The sequence below is a fragment of the Amblyomma americanum genome, chromosome 3, assembly GCF_052857255.1.
Source record: "Amblyomma americanum isolate KBUSLIRL-KWMA chromosome 3, ASM5285725v1, whole genome shotgun sequence".
In the NCBI taxonomy this organism is placed as follows: Eukaryota; Metazoa; Arthropoda; class Arachnida; order Ixodida; family Ixodidae; genus Amblyomma; species Amblyomma americanum.
Genome location: NC_135499.1, coordinates 212,191,385 through 212,205,963, shown reverse-complemented (window position 1 = coordinate 212,205,963; position 14,579 = coordinate 212,191,385). Strand labels below are relative to the sequence as shown.

General features: G+C 45.7%; 1 protein-coding gene across 2 annotated transcripts in view; it reads left to right on the top strand.

Annotated features, from left to right (window-relative positions):
• Positions 1-14,579, top strand: part of LOC144126003 (hemicentin-2-like) — a 204,810-nt gene that overhangs the window by 176,074 nt on the left and 14,157 nt on the right. Inside the window, exons 8-11 of one of the 2 annotated variants that reach the window (XM_077659866.1) lie at positions 2,766-2,902; positions 4,058-4,211; positions 5,468-5,785; positions 10,225-10,335. In XM_077659866.1, the coding sequence (XP_077515992.1) occupies positions 2,766-2,902; positions 4,058-4,211; positions 5,468-5,785; positions 10,225-10,335 (720 nt within the window). Of the gene's footprint in view, positions 1-2,765; positions 2,903-4,033; positions 4,212-5,467; positions 5,786-10,224; positions 10,336-14,579 lie in introns of both variants that reach the window. The other variant, XM_077659865.1, reaches the window with a different exon arrangement.

The following is a 14,579-nucleotide window of genomic DNA, read 5'->3' as shown; positions in this document are numbered from 1 at the left end:
CTCTAGCGTCAGTATATAAACTGTGTCCCAGGAATTAAACTCTCAGTCTTCTGTTTCCGGTCCGTGCGCACACGTGAGAGAGGGAAATAGGAGAGGTTTATATTGAAATAAAGGCATAGGGGTCAAATAAAAGGCCTTACTTTTGGCTATCTTGCCTAACGCGGCAGAGTAGTGAACGGGGAAGATGATGAAGGTTTTCGGGCGTGATGATATGACGGTGACGTCCAAATGTGTAGTACAAATACATTATTAAAGTGCCGAAAATGGAATCGTATTCGAGGCGCGGATCGCGCGCATCGCGCGGCGTGTCCGGTCACGCCGCGCCACATACTGGAAGTAAAAAAAAAGCATTTCAAATAGCTGTGACGCATACAAGGACGGATGGCCAATCGCATCTTCGCTTTCATTGTTATACTTCCTGCCAGACGTGTTCTTTGAGGAAGAACAGGCAAGAAAAAGACATGCAGCAAGTTAAAGAAGGAACGCGAAATGTACTGAAAGAAGCGAATGCGCGTCCAGCGATGTGCGCAGCTGCGTTAGTTTGTTTTTCTTGTCTTTCATTTTTTTTCAGCGAGGGTGACACGCGCTTCCTCCTTTTCTTCTTTATTTTTTATTTCGTTACAAACACTCGTTTCAGCGACTTTCGCAGAGTGCTCTAAAAGCAGTCGTCCTTCCGCACACAAATAACTCCATTTTTCACAAAAGAACCTTACTCGAAAGCAGTTTACTATTGCTTAGTTCGCGTTTACCGGCTTTAAAGTAATATGGAATAGGATAAAAGCGGCAACTGGTTCCGGTAGGTAAGTCAGGGTGGATATGCTGGTAGTACTGCTTGATGTCATGCATGATACCATTTTTTTTTTCTGAATCCGTCTTAAGGTTTCGCTGAGCCCAAATGAGCGAGATACAAATGTTCACTTCCTCCATAAAACTTGTTCTTCTCTCCACTATGAGTAAAGTCTGAATAAGAAATTTAAGTCTGAACGTTGCGATCAACCTGCAAGAAGAGATAGGATAAAGGGAGCATGCAAAGCGAAAATCTTCTTTAAATTGCAAACAACTATTAACTGAAGCCACCTGAATTTATCAAATGCACCGGAGCCTACCATCTAGCCACACATTATGCGGTAGCGTCTGCTTACACACTGCGCACAGCTCTTCACATGCGGTGTACAAGTGTGGTGGAACGCCGCCTATACGTCTGCAGTGATGCGCATTCGGGCTACCCATTTTATTTTGTACGTGTTTCAGCCGAGCTCCCTCAGATTTACCTATTGTTGGGGAGGTCTCTTCTTATTCTATATCAACGCATGTGCTGACTCGCAAATGTATTGCTCGCTCTCTGCTGCAGCAAACCCATAGACTGAGCGTTCATGTTCCCGTATCCACGCGCAGCAGTTCGTTCCTCCTCTCTTAGGTCTGCAGCAAACCTAGTTCCGTCAGGAAATAAGTCCTGTCGTATCGAATTTCCACACCCTATCCTCTGCGATTGGCATTGTTCTTCAGTACCAGAGGTCACTCGAACTCTGCCGTACGTTTCTAGTTTCTTTCGCATCGGACTCATGAAAACGGAAACAAAGCTAACGTCGAATCGCCAGAAGTTTACTTCGCAACGCGGCTTGAACTCCAGCCTGTCGACTTGAGTTACCGCCGACTGCAACGAATACGCCTCTGGCTTGCTGATCCCGTTGGGTTTTTTTTTTCTTTCTATAACATATTTCTTCGTTCTTCTTTTACTTTTTATTGAAATACACTCAAAGCCCTGGTGTGAACTTAACAATGTTTCTCGGACGTTCCTTTGTGATAAGGAGTGGCAGTGACAGCTGTGGACATTTCCTTTGATAACGTCGATATTTTCGATTCATGCGAAATCGCTATTTCTGATATACACTGGCACTGGCTCGACTTCATCCCCAAAATTTCCGTAGCTATAAGTCAGCGCTTCGCATTTATCTGAAAGCGTTTGAAAAGTGAAAACAGGAGCAATGGGCTTGTTATCTCTCACATCGTAACCGCATTCCTGTCTTTTCAGACTGATAATTAGTTCGTTATGGTCAGGGATGTAGTAAATGCTCTGTTATGAGGGATGGCCTTGTCATCAACTTCCGATTTGACAACGGCAATCAATTTTGTCAAGGGCGTATTGTTTTTTATGCGCAAAAAAAGACAGGACCTGTATGCGCAGCTTCCACGATGACTGATCACGTACGGCAGGCAACCATTATTGCATTCTCGGTATAATCTCTACAAAGGCAGCCTGGTGGGAAGTGTACGAAAGCGGCTGGGTCACATATAATGAGAATCGTTTTTCCGCCTGCTTGCAGTCGGGCCTGTGTCAACAAAATAGGCTCTTTATGCTTGGCGTCACTGCTGCTTCGTTCTTTTCTGCCCAGTCGCTGCTAACTTGAAGCAGCTGTATCTGTCTGTTTTCAAAGCCAGCCTGTTTCTCTTGTTGTTATTACCTATACGCGACGCAGCATCGTTTCTTCTTTTCCTATCGCGCCATCTGTCTGTTACCGTTTCACTTAAACTACGGCCTCGCAGCTCTCGCCGTCCAGTTACAGAAACTTAAACCGCAAGTAAGCGCAGTTTCACTTCGGCTATCGAGTGGGTTAGTACTTGTCTGGGTCTATCCGATAGCAAAGCAAACAACCGTCGTGTAGAGTTGAACACTTTTCTTGGGTTTGTGGTGAAATTGTTTTGAGTTTTGTTGATGTAGTTGCCACGAAACTGATCTGTTTTCTCTTGGATTTCGTCCATCGCAGACGCACCTCGCTGCAAAAAAGGAATGCAGGAAGTGTTCCGGTACTCCACATCGCGGGAGGAGCTTTTTATTCCTTGCGAAATGGACGCCGACCCAGAGGATCTCACATTTCATTGGGTCATGAAGAACAACTCAGAGGTGAGAACGAGTTCCAGGTTTTGTTTCTTTTTTAATTCGTTTCGAATTCACAGTGCACAGTGCGTTGTTATTTTAAAAGGAGGTCCCAAAAAAAAAAAAACTCTCAAGGAGGCGTTGTGCTGCTAAATGCTTAAAAATTAAGAAATGCATGACAATAAAAGAATGATGCAATACAGAAGCAACAATGTAAAAATATAGTTAACGGCGCTTTAACCTCTATGAGGGGACAAAAATCAGGAAAGCGGAAGAAAGCGCAATATAATAAAGCGTTTGCAAACAAAAAGTTATTGGGAAAGTCGAAGAAAAATACTCATTATCGAAATTTCAGAGTTTGCAAGAATTTATTTCACAATCATATCACTGAATACAAAGTAGTTTGGTACCTGCAATTTGTCTTGAGTTTAGGGAACGATGTATTATTATTTTAATAAACGTAGCCAAGTTTTGATTTCATCATTAGCCTTATTTCAAGAACGTTTTATTCGGTCAATTTGCGCCTCAATTTTCCCGATGCGAAGAAGTAAATAAAAAAAAAAGATGCTCAGAGGCGGATCTGCTAAACTCGAATGACCAAAAGGCAAGGCCTCTTCTCGCCTGTACGCACTATGCTAAAAAAAAAATCAACATGAGAAAGCGTTTTGTGCGTACAAGAGGTTACTACCACTACTATTAAGGACCAATATTAATATTAGAGTAATACTAATCTTACTGTACTTACTAGGGCTTACTGAGGCTTACTTAGTACAGAATAGAAGCCTTCCCTTTCACCCTATGGCTCATTACGACCGCAGTCGAACTTTGTTAAAACGAAACGGTTTACAGCAAAATATCTTATGTAACGAAGGAATGGTAATTCTCCTTGCAAGTTCGGTCAACACGGGCTATAACGAATCTGCAGCTATAGCGAAGTAATCGCCGGGCCCCTTTCAGCTTCGTTATACTGAGGTTCAACTGTAGTAATAAGTACTACTACTGTACGAGCAGTACTATTACAACTAGCACTTACTGGAGCTTACTAGGGATCATCTAGAGCTTGTAGCAGAGAGCCTTTTGTTTTAACAATGACTTATTTGGACAACTAGCAAGAGGCACCTTTACTGGCAGGCGTGATGGGAATAAAGGTGCGCACAGGCGGCTCTGGTTTTCCGGCCGCAGGTGCGGGACCTCCTGACATTCACGAGCAACGGCAGCCGCAGCGTTGCCCGCTACAAGCCCGCCGTGGCCACGGAGTTTGTGTCGCTCATCTGCTGGGCCAACAACACGGTCGGAGCGCAGAAGCAGCCCTGCAACTACTTCGTCGAACCGCACGGTACGATACTTCAATGAGAGTCCGGAAAAGTGCCCACAGATATTTAGACAAATGTCAGCTGAAAGAAACCTGCTCTCTTCGACACTGATGAAAAAAATAAGCGGGAAAAAGAGCAGAGAAAGCCTCAATATTATAAAGACATTGAGAGGTTGTACTTAAGTTGCTGAAATATTTACCGTCTAGTTGTGTGCTACGCTCCTTCCACAAAGCGCTTTCGAAGGCGTTCTAGGAAACAACCTAAAAATTGGCCGAGTAACCGTTTTGTGTTGTATTTTCTGCGGGAATACTGTTGTTGAGAAGGCCTATGAATTCCCCCATCTCCCTTTTTTTAAGTCCTAAAGTTTTGGCTCATTACTCCATGCTGCCTCATTTCGCATTATTTGAACCTCCAAAATTTCATGGTACGTGGCAGGTGCGGTATGTGAACTTTAGCGTCCCCAAGCGGCGAATGGCCTATGAGAGACGCCCTTGCTGAGGACTCCGGACTGATCTCGAACACTAAGAATTCTCTTTCATTTCATATTTCAGTGCAGTATTCGTACGTTTCCTCGCATACGGCGAACTGTAGCCGGAGTGGCCGAGATTCAATTCCGCCACCTTGGTACCAGCAGCCAATTACCAAAGTCACTGAGTGATCGCGGCAGTTGCGGAGATTCTTATGTGTTATCTAAGCGTGAGGGTATTCCTCAAAGCTAGCCAAATATTGTGACTTGCAGCTTGCGTTTGAGTTTGTTGGATCGCCCCGCGAGTCCCTGCGTCGTCTTTATTCGCCTAAATGGCGACTGGTGCCAAGAGTCATGGTACCTGCGTCGCATGATCCATGCGTAAATACCTCACGCGTAAATGCGTGAGGCCGTGCTCAAGAAAGCGTTCGAGTTAAACCTCATAGTTGGACTAGTTGGTTTGTAGCAGTCTGTGACAAAGTGGCAGGGAAAGTAAGGACAGCACTCAGGAACACACTGCTCAGCGACCTGCGAATGTGTTCCTGCGTGCTGTCCTCACTTTCGTTCCCAGCCGCCTCATACTCCAGAGAATCAACATCATCATCATCAACAACAACAACCTGACTACGCCAACTGCATGACTAATGACTCTCCCACATCTCTCCAATTAACCTGTCCTGTGTCATCTGCGGAAACTCTATCCCCGTAAACTTCTTAATCTAATCGTCGCACTTCACTTCCCACCGCCCATTGCTACGCTCGCCTTCCCAAGCTCAAGAGAGCCCCTGGTGATGTTCACGAGATGCGCGGCAGGTGCCCCGAAGGCGCTGTCGGGCTGCGCGGTGGTGAACCAGGCGATGACGTGGTTCTTTGTGCGCTGCTCGGAGGACGACGAAGAGGACCGCCCGTCGGGCCAGGAGTGGTACCTGCTCGAGGTGTTCCACGCGGACACGGGCGCCCTGCTGGGAAACGTGAGCTCCCGGGGCAGGCCCGTGTTCCAGGTGGACGCCATCCCGCCGGCCACCGAGTGCCTGGCCATGGCGTACGCAGTCAACGAGCGCGGGGGGCGCTCGGAGCCGGCGCGCGTCGTCGTCCAGGCCATCCCGCCGCCTTCGAAGCTCCTCACGGGCGGTGAGCACGGAATGAGGCATGCGGTCATGAGTCTCACAGGGGTGCCATTACTTGAGAATGAAGTGGTAACACTCTGAGGTGGATTAAATGCAAGAGGAGAGGAGGGGTGAACTCGAAAGGAAGAGAGGGGGACCATTACTTCTAGCGAGTTTTCAATAAAAAAAAAACCACGCCGCTTACTCGCATTATTTTACGATAAAAGCGTAAGAAAAGCTTTATACAAGTATCCCGTCGCCTGTCAGCCGTATTCCAGAATTTGCCAATTCTTAGAACCACAACGGTGTTCGGATAGGCAGACGAAAAGATTTTAGAGGTTCGCACAAGCAAGGAAAACATTTTTTTTTTCTTCTGCGTTTGCATGGATCGGTATGTGAATTGGGGAGTAAGCGCTTGTGTGCGCGTGTCTGCATGCTTGTGTGCACGTTATGTTCGCGGGTGCCTGCTTCTCTTTCTTGTCGCGCGTTGTTAAGATCTAGAGCAGCGCACATTGCCTGGAATCAAGCTGCGATCACAAGTTGTCATTAAAAGAATATGGGTGCTTTCCTGCCTAATCTCCACCCAGCCACAGTATATTCGCTATTCGCTATTCCTGTTTCCTTGCTTGAAACGGTTAAATAAAATTTATAAAACTTTAACCTTTCTTAAAATAATATGGGAACTACGCCGGCTCAAGGTGACCTATCGCAGTTAGCCAGCTGAAACTTAAAATAAAAAAAAGCAAGCTAACAGCCTGTTAAATCGAGCCCGGATATATCGAGTCTGAATATTTCCAATTCTTGGCTATATCAAAAACATAGATTATCCTTCTGAAGATCTGGGAAAGTGTTGGAAAGTCGCGTAGTATGTCGAACTCTAATTTCGCCCGTCATTCGATATATCGAACAGCACGCCGCGCCCTTCGAGTGGCACTTTTCCTAACATCGCTTCCGCGATCGCTTTTCGCGAGCGGAGACGTATTGGCTGCGCGGCCTAGCACACCTTCTAGAGCAGCGCTCGCTCTGTGAAACCACGTGACGGGTTAAACGGGGGAGAAAGGAGAGGGGGGGGGGGGTGTACTTGATTTTGTCGTTCGGTTTCGTGCGCTCGTTTTTCCTACCACAACAATGTCATGTGGAGAAGCCAACATAATTAACTCAAGCCTAGCAGCGGCCATCGCTTGGCGTGCTTCGCCGCTGAATGCGTTATGGAAAACAAACTAGCTTAATTTTTTATGAGAATATCCTGTTTATGGGGTACTGATAACAGTATTAGACGTTTTATTGTAGGGGGTGGCTAGGTCCGAAGTACCTGCGACTTAGTGGCGAGGCACGTTAGGTATGGCAACGTCTTGCGAGCGGTGCGTTGCTAGCACGCTGGCGAGGGGCACGTCGCTGCAAAAAGCGCGTCACTGGCGTCGCTGCTATGTGTCCTTGCTTTTAGTTACAAATAACCTTATCCATTGCCATTTTTTATATATCAAATGATCGATATATTGAACTATTTCGCGGTTCTCTTTCCTTTTCGACATATTCGGTTTCGACTTCACCGATAGGAAAGTCTAAAGAAAAGGCAGTGCTTGAAAAATGAAAGGTGGCCGTAAGAAACTGGGATGGGCATGTGTCTTTCCCTAAAAGCGTCCTGTATTTCTTGTTTTTCCCCCGTAGTTGGGGAAGCTTCTTCATTTGCGCTAACAACAGAGAGAGAAGGGAGAAAGGCTTCAATTTACCACTGGCTTGGCTTTGGTCGCATGTAATATACAAAGAAAAACTTTTGTAATTGAAGCACACAAAGGTAACCTTGTTTTAAAGAGAACTAAAAAATGCGCCCAAACTACAACGTACTAACATCACCGTCCCCATAACACAAGTTAGCTGCATTAACCGAACTAAACCAAAATCGACCATAAAACGCACCTTCCAAGGTCGATAATGTTCTGTATCCATTGAAATTCTTACTTTTATCATAAAGTCGGTTGCAGCCAGGACGGCTATGTCGAGTAATGAATCAATTCTAAAAAAAAATTGAAACAAGCATTCGTATTCCGCTTTGGGGCAGTCATTTTTAATTCCATTCATTCTCTGAATTCATAATTTGCAAAGCTGTACAATTATTTCCTTATGTGTATTCTTTGTCAACGTCATCTTGGCTACTAACTCTATATTTTCACAGAAGTGGCCGTGTAAAGTTATTACGCATTTTTTTTATTCTGCCAAAATATTGCTTCCGCGGGACAAAAGTCGTTTTGAGAAATACATGAACCCGATCTGAGGATTGAAAAGTGTGCTCGTGGTATTACGATAGGGCAAACGCTCGAATTTGGCGACGCACTGGACGGCTACACGAGTCGATTTACCGCCTCGAGCAACCGTTGAAACCACGATCGTTGGAGTTTCTTCCGCTGAATGATGCGAGTTCGTTGCTCTCATCAAACAACCGCTCTTTCGCACCACCCTCGGGACAAAAGCGCCCAAGGAACGGCCGCGTGGTGCAGAACGCAGATTGTACTTGTAAATTCAGTGCAGAGTGTTCGCTTTCCTGTATATTCGTTTTTTTTCTAATCATTAATCGTTCTCATCGTTCAGACTTAACTCTATTTTTGCCATGTCCTTCAGTTCTTCCGTTGCTGGACGCTGCAGGCAAGGTTTTCCTGCTGTAGATGATGTGAATTTTTGCGTTCATCATTCCGGCTTAAACAGAATAGGTTCTCAAGCGGAAAAAAAAAAACAAACTGTGTTGGAGAAATACGAATCTACTAAGACATCTTTTTTTTTATTGTCTCTATTTACAAGAGTTTAGTGAAAAAGAAAAAAACAAGAGGCCAGCTTTCGTTAAAATAAATTCGCATCGGCCCATTTTGATGGCAAGCACAAGACCCTAATAGCGGCCGATTCTTCGTTTTCTATGCGCATTGTATCGGCCAAAAAAGCACCATATCATGGACGAATATCGATGTTATTTCGCGGTCTGTTCGTTTTGTTGAACCGCTCCTTTTCGACGCTGCCTTATTTCTCTTGCCTGGCGAGCGCGTATGGAATTGTCCCGGAAAAGCATAGAGCGAGGCAAATCCGCCCATTTCCGCATGCCACGGCGGCCGGACGGGAGGGGATAAATTCCGGCCGACTGGCTGCGTTCGTTTCGTGCTTGCTTCGACGTCCACCTTTTTCCGGATCTCGTATTACTTTTTTGAGCGCAAAGAGAAGGTTCGTCGGCGACGTTAGACTCGGAAAAGAGAAGCGCCATGATGTTTGAAAGGATATTTGTACAGCAGGACAAAATGGGACACATTTTGTTAAGCTTATTAACCAGACCAGCGTGAAGCCAGACGCTAAATAACAGTATATTTTACCAGAGTTTGTTATTAGCGCAGCGTGTTTCGTAATGCTAGACTGGAGCAAACGCATGAAGCTTAGCTGTATTACAAATGCGCTCAGTATTACGATCACAACACGAGACACGACTGGCTTAGTACCACGTTAACTTGAGCTTAGTACCACATTAACCTGAGATTAAAAAGCTACAGCTGATTAGATTTTATCGTATTCTAATAGGTAAGGTCATGTCAACAGAAAATATTAGCTTCGAGTATATCGCTTTTGAGACGAAACCTAAAATCTGCTTATAGTCGAATAAAACTCAAGACCGAACCGGTAGACGTCCATCGAAGGAGGCCCTCCAGTCAATGGCGTCGACAGAGTTTCATGACACTGTGGTTAATATGATTAAGCGGTGGTTATTCCCCATTCAACTGCCATTTCCTGCGGTTTCCCGCTAATTGGCAAAAAGGCATCGGTCAAGAGGGAGAATCAGTCGAAGCCATTCACTGGAAGAAGACTCCTTTGAATGGGAAAAGCCGCTTCATTCTTGTGTTGTATCCGACTATATACAAAGAGTAACTTTTTTTATTTCTTAGAACAAGTCTAAGGGGCAGGGTAGGGGGGGGGGGGGGGGCAAAGCTAGAGGCGTAGTGGTCTGACTTTACCACCTGAAAAAAATGTTAATCCCCTTTTTACTAAAGTATGCATATGAACCTTAAGGTCCACTCGAAAAAGTTGCTGGTAATTACTTGAAGTGTTCCAGATTTCAGACGTCAAATATAAGCTTTTCCTGCATTTGATTACGAGGGCGTTGCTATGACTGAGAGATTTATCTCATCGGACGATGTTAAACCTCTCATTTCTTTTCTGCATGGCCCGCAACTTCCTGGTCCTGATGATATTGATCACGAATTCTACAAAATGTCTTGAAGACATCTTAAGGCGTAGGCTTTCTAATGTTTTACGGCATCACGAGCGCGACAATATAATATATAAAGGAATGTTGGGTTTATAAGCTTCAGACTCGGCTTTTGCCACGCTTCTTTATTTTACCCCATTTCGTTTGATCACGACTGAGCTGAGCGCCGCCTGACAGCCGTTGTTGTCTCGTTTCGTTCCCCCACTTCCCGCCCTTTCTCTTCACAGGCGCCATGCCGTCCCAGACGAGGTGTACGACGCACCTGATGACGCTAACCGTCCTCCTGTTGCTCCTAAGGCAGGCCTCGTCAAAGTGGATGTCTGGATTATCCATATGCCGTAAGTGCCGGATCCTACAAAGTGCCTTTTTGTTTCTCGAGGTTATAACTAGTGATAAAAGGAAAAGCTATACAGCAGTATTTCTGAGGTGGGAGGTGTGGACAAGCCTGCTCGCCTTCGCAACAGCGAGACAATAATGCTTTGCAGTTCTCCCATCAAAGCGCGATTTTTACAATACTGATGTGAGAGTGACTGCTAGCTCTACTTCGGGTCATCGGAAGAAGAAGAGCGATCATGATGGCTTGGTGAAAGCACAGCCTCACATAAAACGTGCCCCAGTCTTCATAGATGTAATTTGTCTTTTATTCATCCGAAGAAGGGGCAGCGAACACCTACACCAATATTTAACATTGTTATGCTGAACAATATCAGTGATTACTATCAGACATCAACGGTTAACTACTGCGCGTAGAGCAAATCACTGCCTTCGCCCAAGGACCGAGTTTCACGGCACGCCGCGACACCAATTCGCGACTTCAAGAAGCCCCATATGGAAACGATAAAACATATAGCCTATGGATAACGTCTGCTTTAGTCTCCAGTAGGACAGTAACCTGTATCTGGTGCATGTTATTGGTCCCCGACGTGACGCAGCTTCAGCGTCACGTGGAACAAAAGCCTTGCTAGATTTTCTTAAGGACACAAGTTTCATGCAAACCATGTAAAAATCCCGTGTGTGTGAATGCACGAACGTTTTGTGTGCATCAGTTTCGTTTCATTTTTTTTCGCCTTCATCTGGAGCAGCCTGTCAGGTATAACTCCAAACAGAAAGGAGTAAAAAGGGAGTAAGGTGTGCGCTAGAAGTCATCTTACTCTCTTTTTACTCCCATGCTGGTGTATTGCTGTTTAGAGTGGAGACGGCCTAGAAGAAATCGGCAGTAGTCATTAAAGTGCTGTGGCTTCTAAAAAGATTGAAAAATAATAAGCCCTGCCTGCACCACTAACGTACAACAGGCTTAATCCAATCTTCAGATTGGATTAAGCCTCTTGTACGTTAGTGGTGCAGGCGGGGTTTATTATTTTTCAGCCTCTTTAGGTTACCCCAACCTAACGAATGTCACTTCTTCCTCGATACGGTCGTATCATATCGAGCGTTATGAGGCATGTACAGAAAAGCAATGTGCTACCTACACACTTTCAGCCGCTGCGTTCGGAGGCGTACTTGTGCCTCGAAGCGAGTTGATTTCAGTTCGCTTTGTTTGCAGCGGTTCTTACACCGTACATTCGTTGGCTAGGAAGCCTGCCCCGGAGGAACACGAATTAGTTGAGGGCGCGCAAAAGCACATCGGCACGGGGAGTGGAGCGGGGTTCATTATGGTCCGCTCATTCCAGCACAGAGCGGAGCTTTTAATCCGCCGCGCGTGGAGATCGAACGACCCCGAGAGGTTGAGAGGCGACGATCGTTACTGTCCGGGTCTTGAGGAATGCGGGGAATTTAATTAGATATTCGAGCGCTGCTATCTCGGGGACTGGAAGGCGAGCGCTCTATCACCGCCCCGCGGGCTAGGCCTCCGGGCCTCAACAGAGGGCAGCACGAAGCGCGCCCGGAGACACCGCGAGAAACTGTCGCGCGACCGAATGCCTCGTTACTCGGGAATCCGAGGGAGCGCCGTTCTCGCCGGTCTACCCGCCGCACTCGTTGAAGAGCAGGATTTATGGCCACTCGTTTGGATTTCCTGCCTCTCGGGGATGAAGAGAGCGCTTTTAAGCAAGATAGTAACTTATGTGCCGGTTTGGAAAAATTAGCCGAGGATCTCGAACGAGAGTGTTCCACAAATTAAACGACAGGGCATGCGATCAGACTTAGTTACTCACTGGCTGTAGCCAGTCTGTAAGCACTGATCCCGTAGAACCTAAAATATATGCTCGTGAGAGGCTCTCAGAGTCTCTTTCTTGACTTTATTTTGATTCCTTTTTTATCCGATTGTGTCCCACATTCAGAGTGTACGGTAACCTAACCAAAAACTGCGGTTTCGAGAGGGAAGTGCTCCGCTTGTACAAGTATAATACAAAAACAAAATTCCTACAAGATGGCACTGTCGGCGCGATTGTTCCGGGAGGGTTTCTGCGAGCCTTTGAAGTCGGCTCATTGAATAACGGGAAAGATAAAACATACTGTATCCGGAATGTTTTGGAGACCACCCTAAATATCGCCGTGGCAATTCTTTCTTCGCTCGAATTGGGTTGTTGGTGCTGTTTCTTAAGCGCCGTGTTTTCCTACTTCTTTTCATTGCCCGAAATCAAACTGGCTGTTCTTTAGCATTTCTAATGCCGAGATTTCTGCACAAGGTATGGGAGCGTTCTTCTCTAGAAGATATCGCGATCTCTGGTCCCACGAGAAGCTGGGCCCAACCGGTTTATATCGAAAAACCCCTGAGCTGCCGAGGCGAGGTTTTCGAGCGATAGAAATTGTAGTTAGGCGCAGAGTTTAGTAAACGAGGTTTCATGCTACCAGGAAGCGCCGTTAATATACGTTTTTTTTTCTTTAGTAAAACGCGCGGATTCTGGTAATAGGCCACCAGGAAAATATGCGGGAAACAGTAGCACTCTCGCAGTGAAGATCTAAATCCCATTTCGGACAGAAAGACGCGCCATCTGCTTCCAATGGGTTCGTTTGCGTTCGACCTTCTCCTTTACCTTTTATTACGGCCACGCAGTAATGCGATTCGTAGCTCTCGGCAGCCAGCTTTTATCGGAAAACGGAGCATTCCCAAGGGGCCATAACAGAGACAGAACGCTCTTTTATGAGCGCACCACGGTAGCATCCCCGGTGGAGTTCCCATCGATTAAATGCCGTTTGCTTCGCAGCGTTTGATTCAATAAGAAGACGGCGTCCCCAACAAAGGAAGTTAAATTTCCTATTACGAAGTATCGTAAAACTGATTCAAGAGTTGAAATTAGTCTATATTGAGAAAACTACGAGGAACCTTAAAATGCAGCACAAGACGTTGTTAACCTGTTTATGCTCATCGAGCTTTAGAAGCAACAGCCTTAATATTACTTCTTTTCCCCGCACTACACCGGCAGTGATGATTCTGTTGCCATCATTTGCAAGACTAGGCCCTTTGAACTACATAACATAGAGAATGAGACCGGCGGTTTTATAAATTTTTTTTATTGAAAAAGCGCATTGAATGAAACCGATGGACCAGCCCTCACAAGTTGAAGAAAAAGTTGAGCTACCAGTGATTGTTAGCATGTCAGCGTTACCGGAGGACATCGTACAGTCACAAATAAATGATTTCAATAGCTTCAGAAGGAAACAACGAAGTTGAACAGCGCACTACGTAGCCTCGCCATGGCTTGTGATCGTGATAATAAGGGCAACCCAGAGACACTACTCGGGAGAATCTGCTCCTTGCACAGTTGAATATAAAACTTTTTTCGAATGCCATATCCTGATTTCTTTACACACAGTAAATTATCTTGTACGTATTGAGCTGTTTTAACAACAATGTAAAACCTTAGCCATCGAAGGGTTACTTTTCGAATGCAGAAAGGGAACCAAGCCTTCCTTCGATTTTTAAACTGTCGCACGACAAGTGAGCATATGTGTACATATTTTCAAAGGCAGACGTCATAGGATAAGGTTTTATGTGTAGGTTTATTGGTGTCTGGTTGAAAGGCCAACTGCAACGAAAAGTTTTCGCCCCGTGAAAGGATTTTTTTCTATTAGGACGTCGAGAGAGAGTACAAAAAAAAATGATATTCGTTATAGAAAACAGGCTTGCGGAATCACTCGTAAAACCCGCCGTTTTTCAAACCGAATCTGAAAAAAGTGGCCATTACCAAGAAACCAAAATGACAAAAAAAATGGGCTCGCTCGGAACCACTCGGGCGCTGCAGTTGTCACGTTTTGGCGACTCGCTACTGCCCGTAGAAACCCGCAGCTGGACGCGAAAGCGTAATCATCGTGTATTGTGAGCGATGCGAACGCCGATCGCATGAATTGACGCCGCGCGAACGAACACCGGCCTGCCAAGTCAACCTTTTTTTTTAGCGTCTTCTGCTTTCGTATTTCGTTCACGACGGACGAGATATTTTGCTGCTTGTAAAGCGTTTTCGAAAACTCCGTTCTTTTTCGAGAGTAACCACAGCCAACGCGAAGTTTCGATTCATCATCATCAACATCATCATCAAGCCTGACTACGCCCACTGCAGGGCAAAGGCCTCTCCATATCAATTAACTCTGTTCTGTGCCAGCTGCGGCCCATTCCATCCCCACAAACTTCTTAATCTCTTCC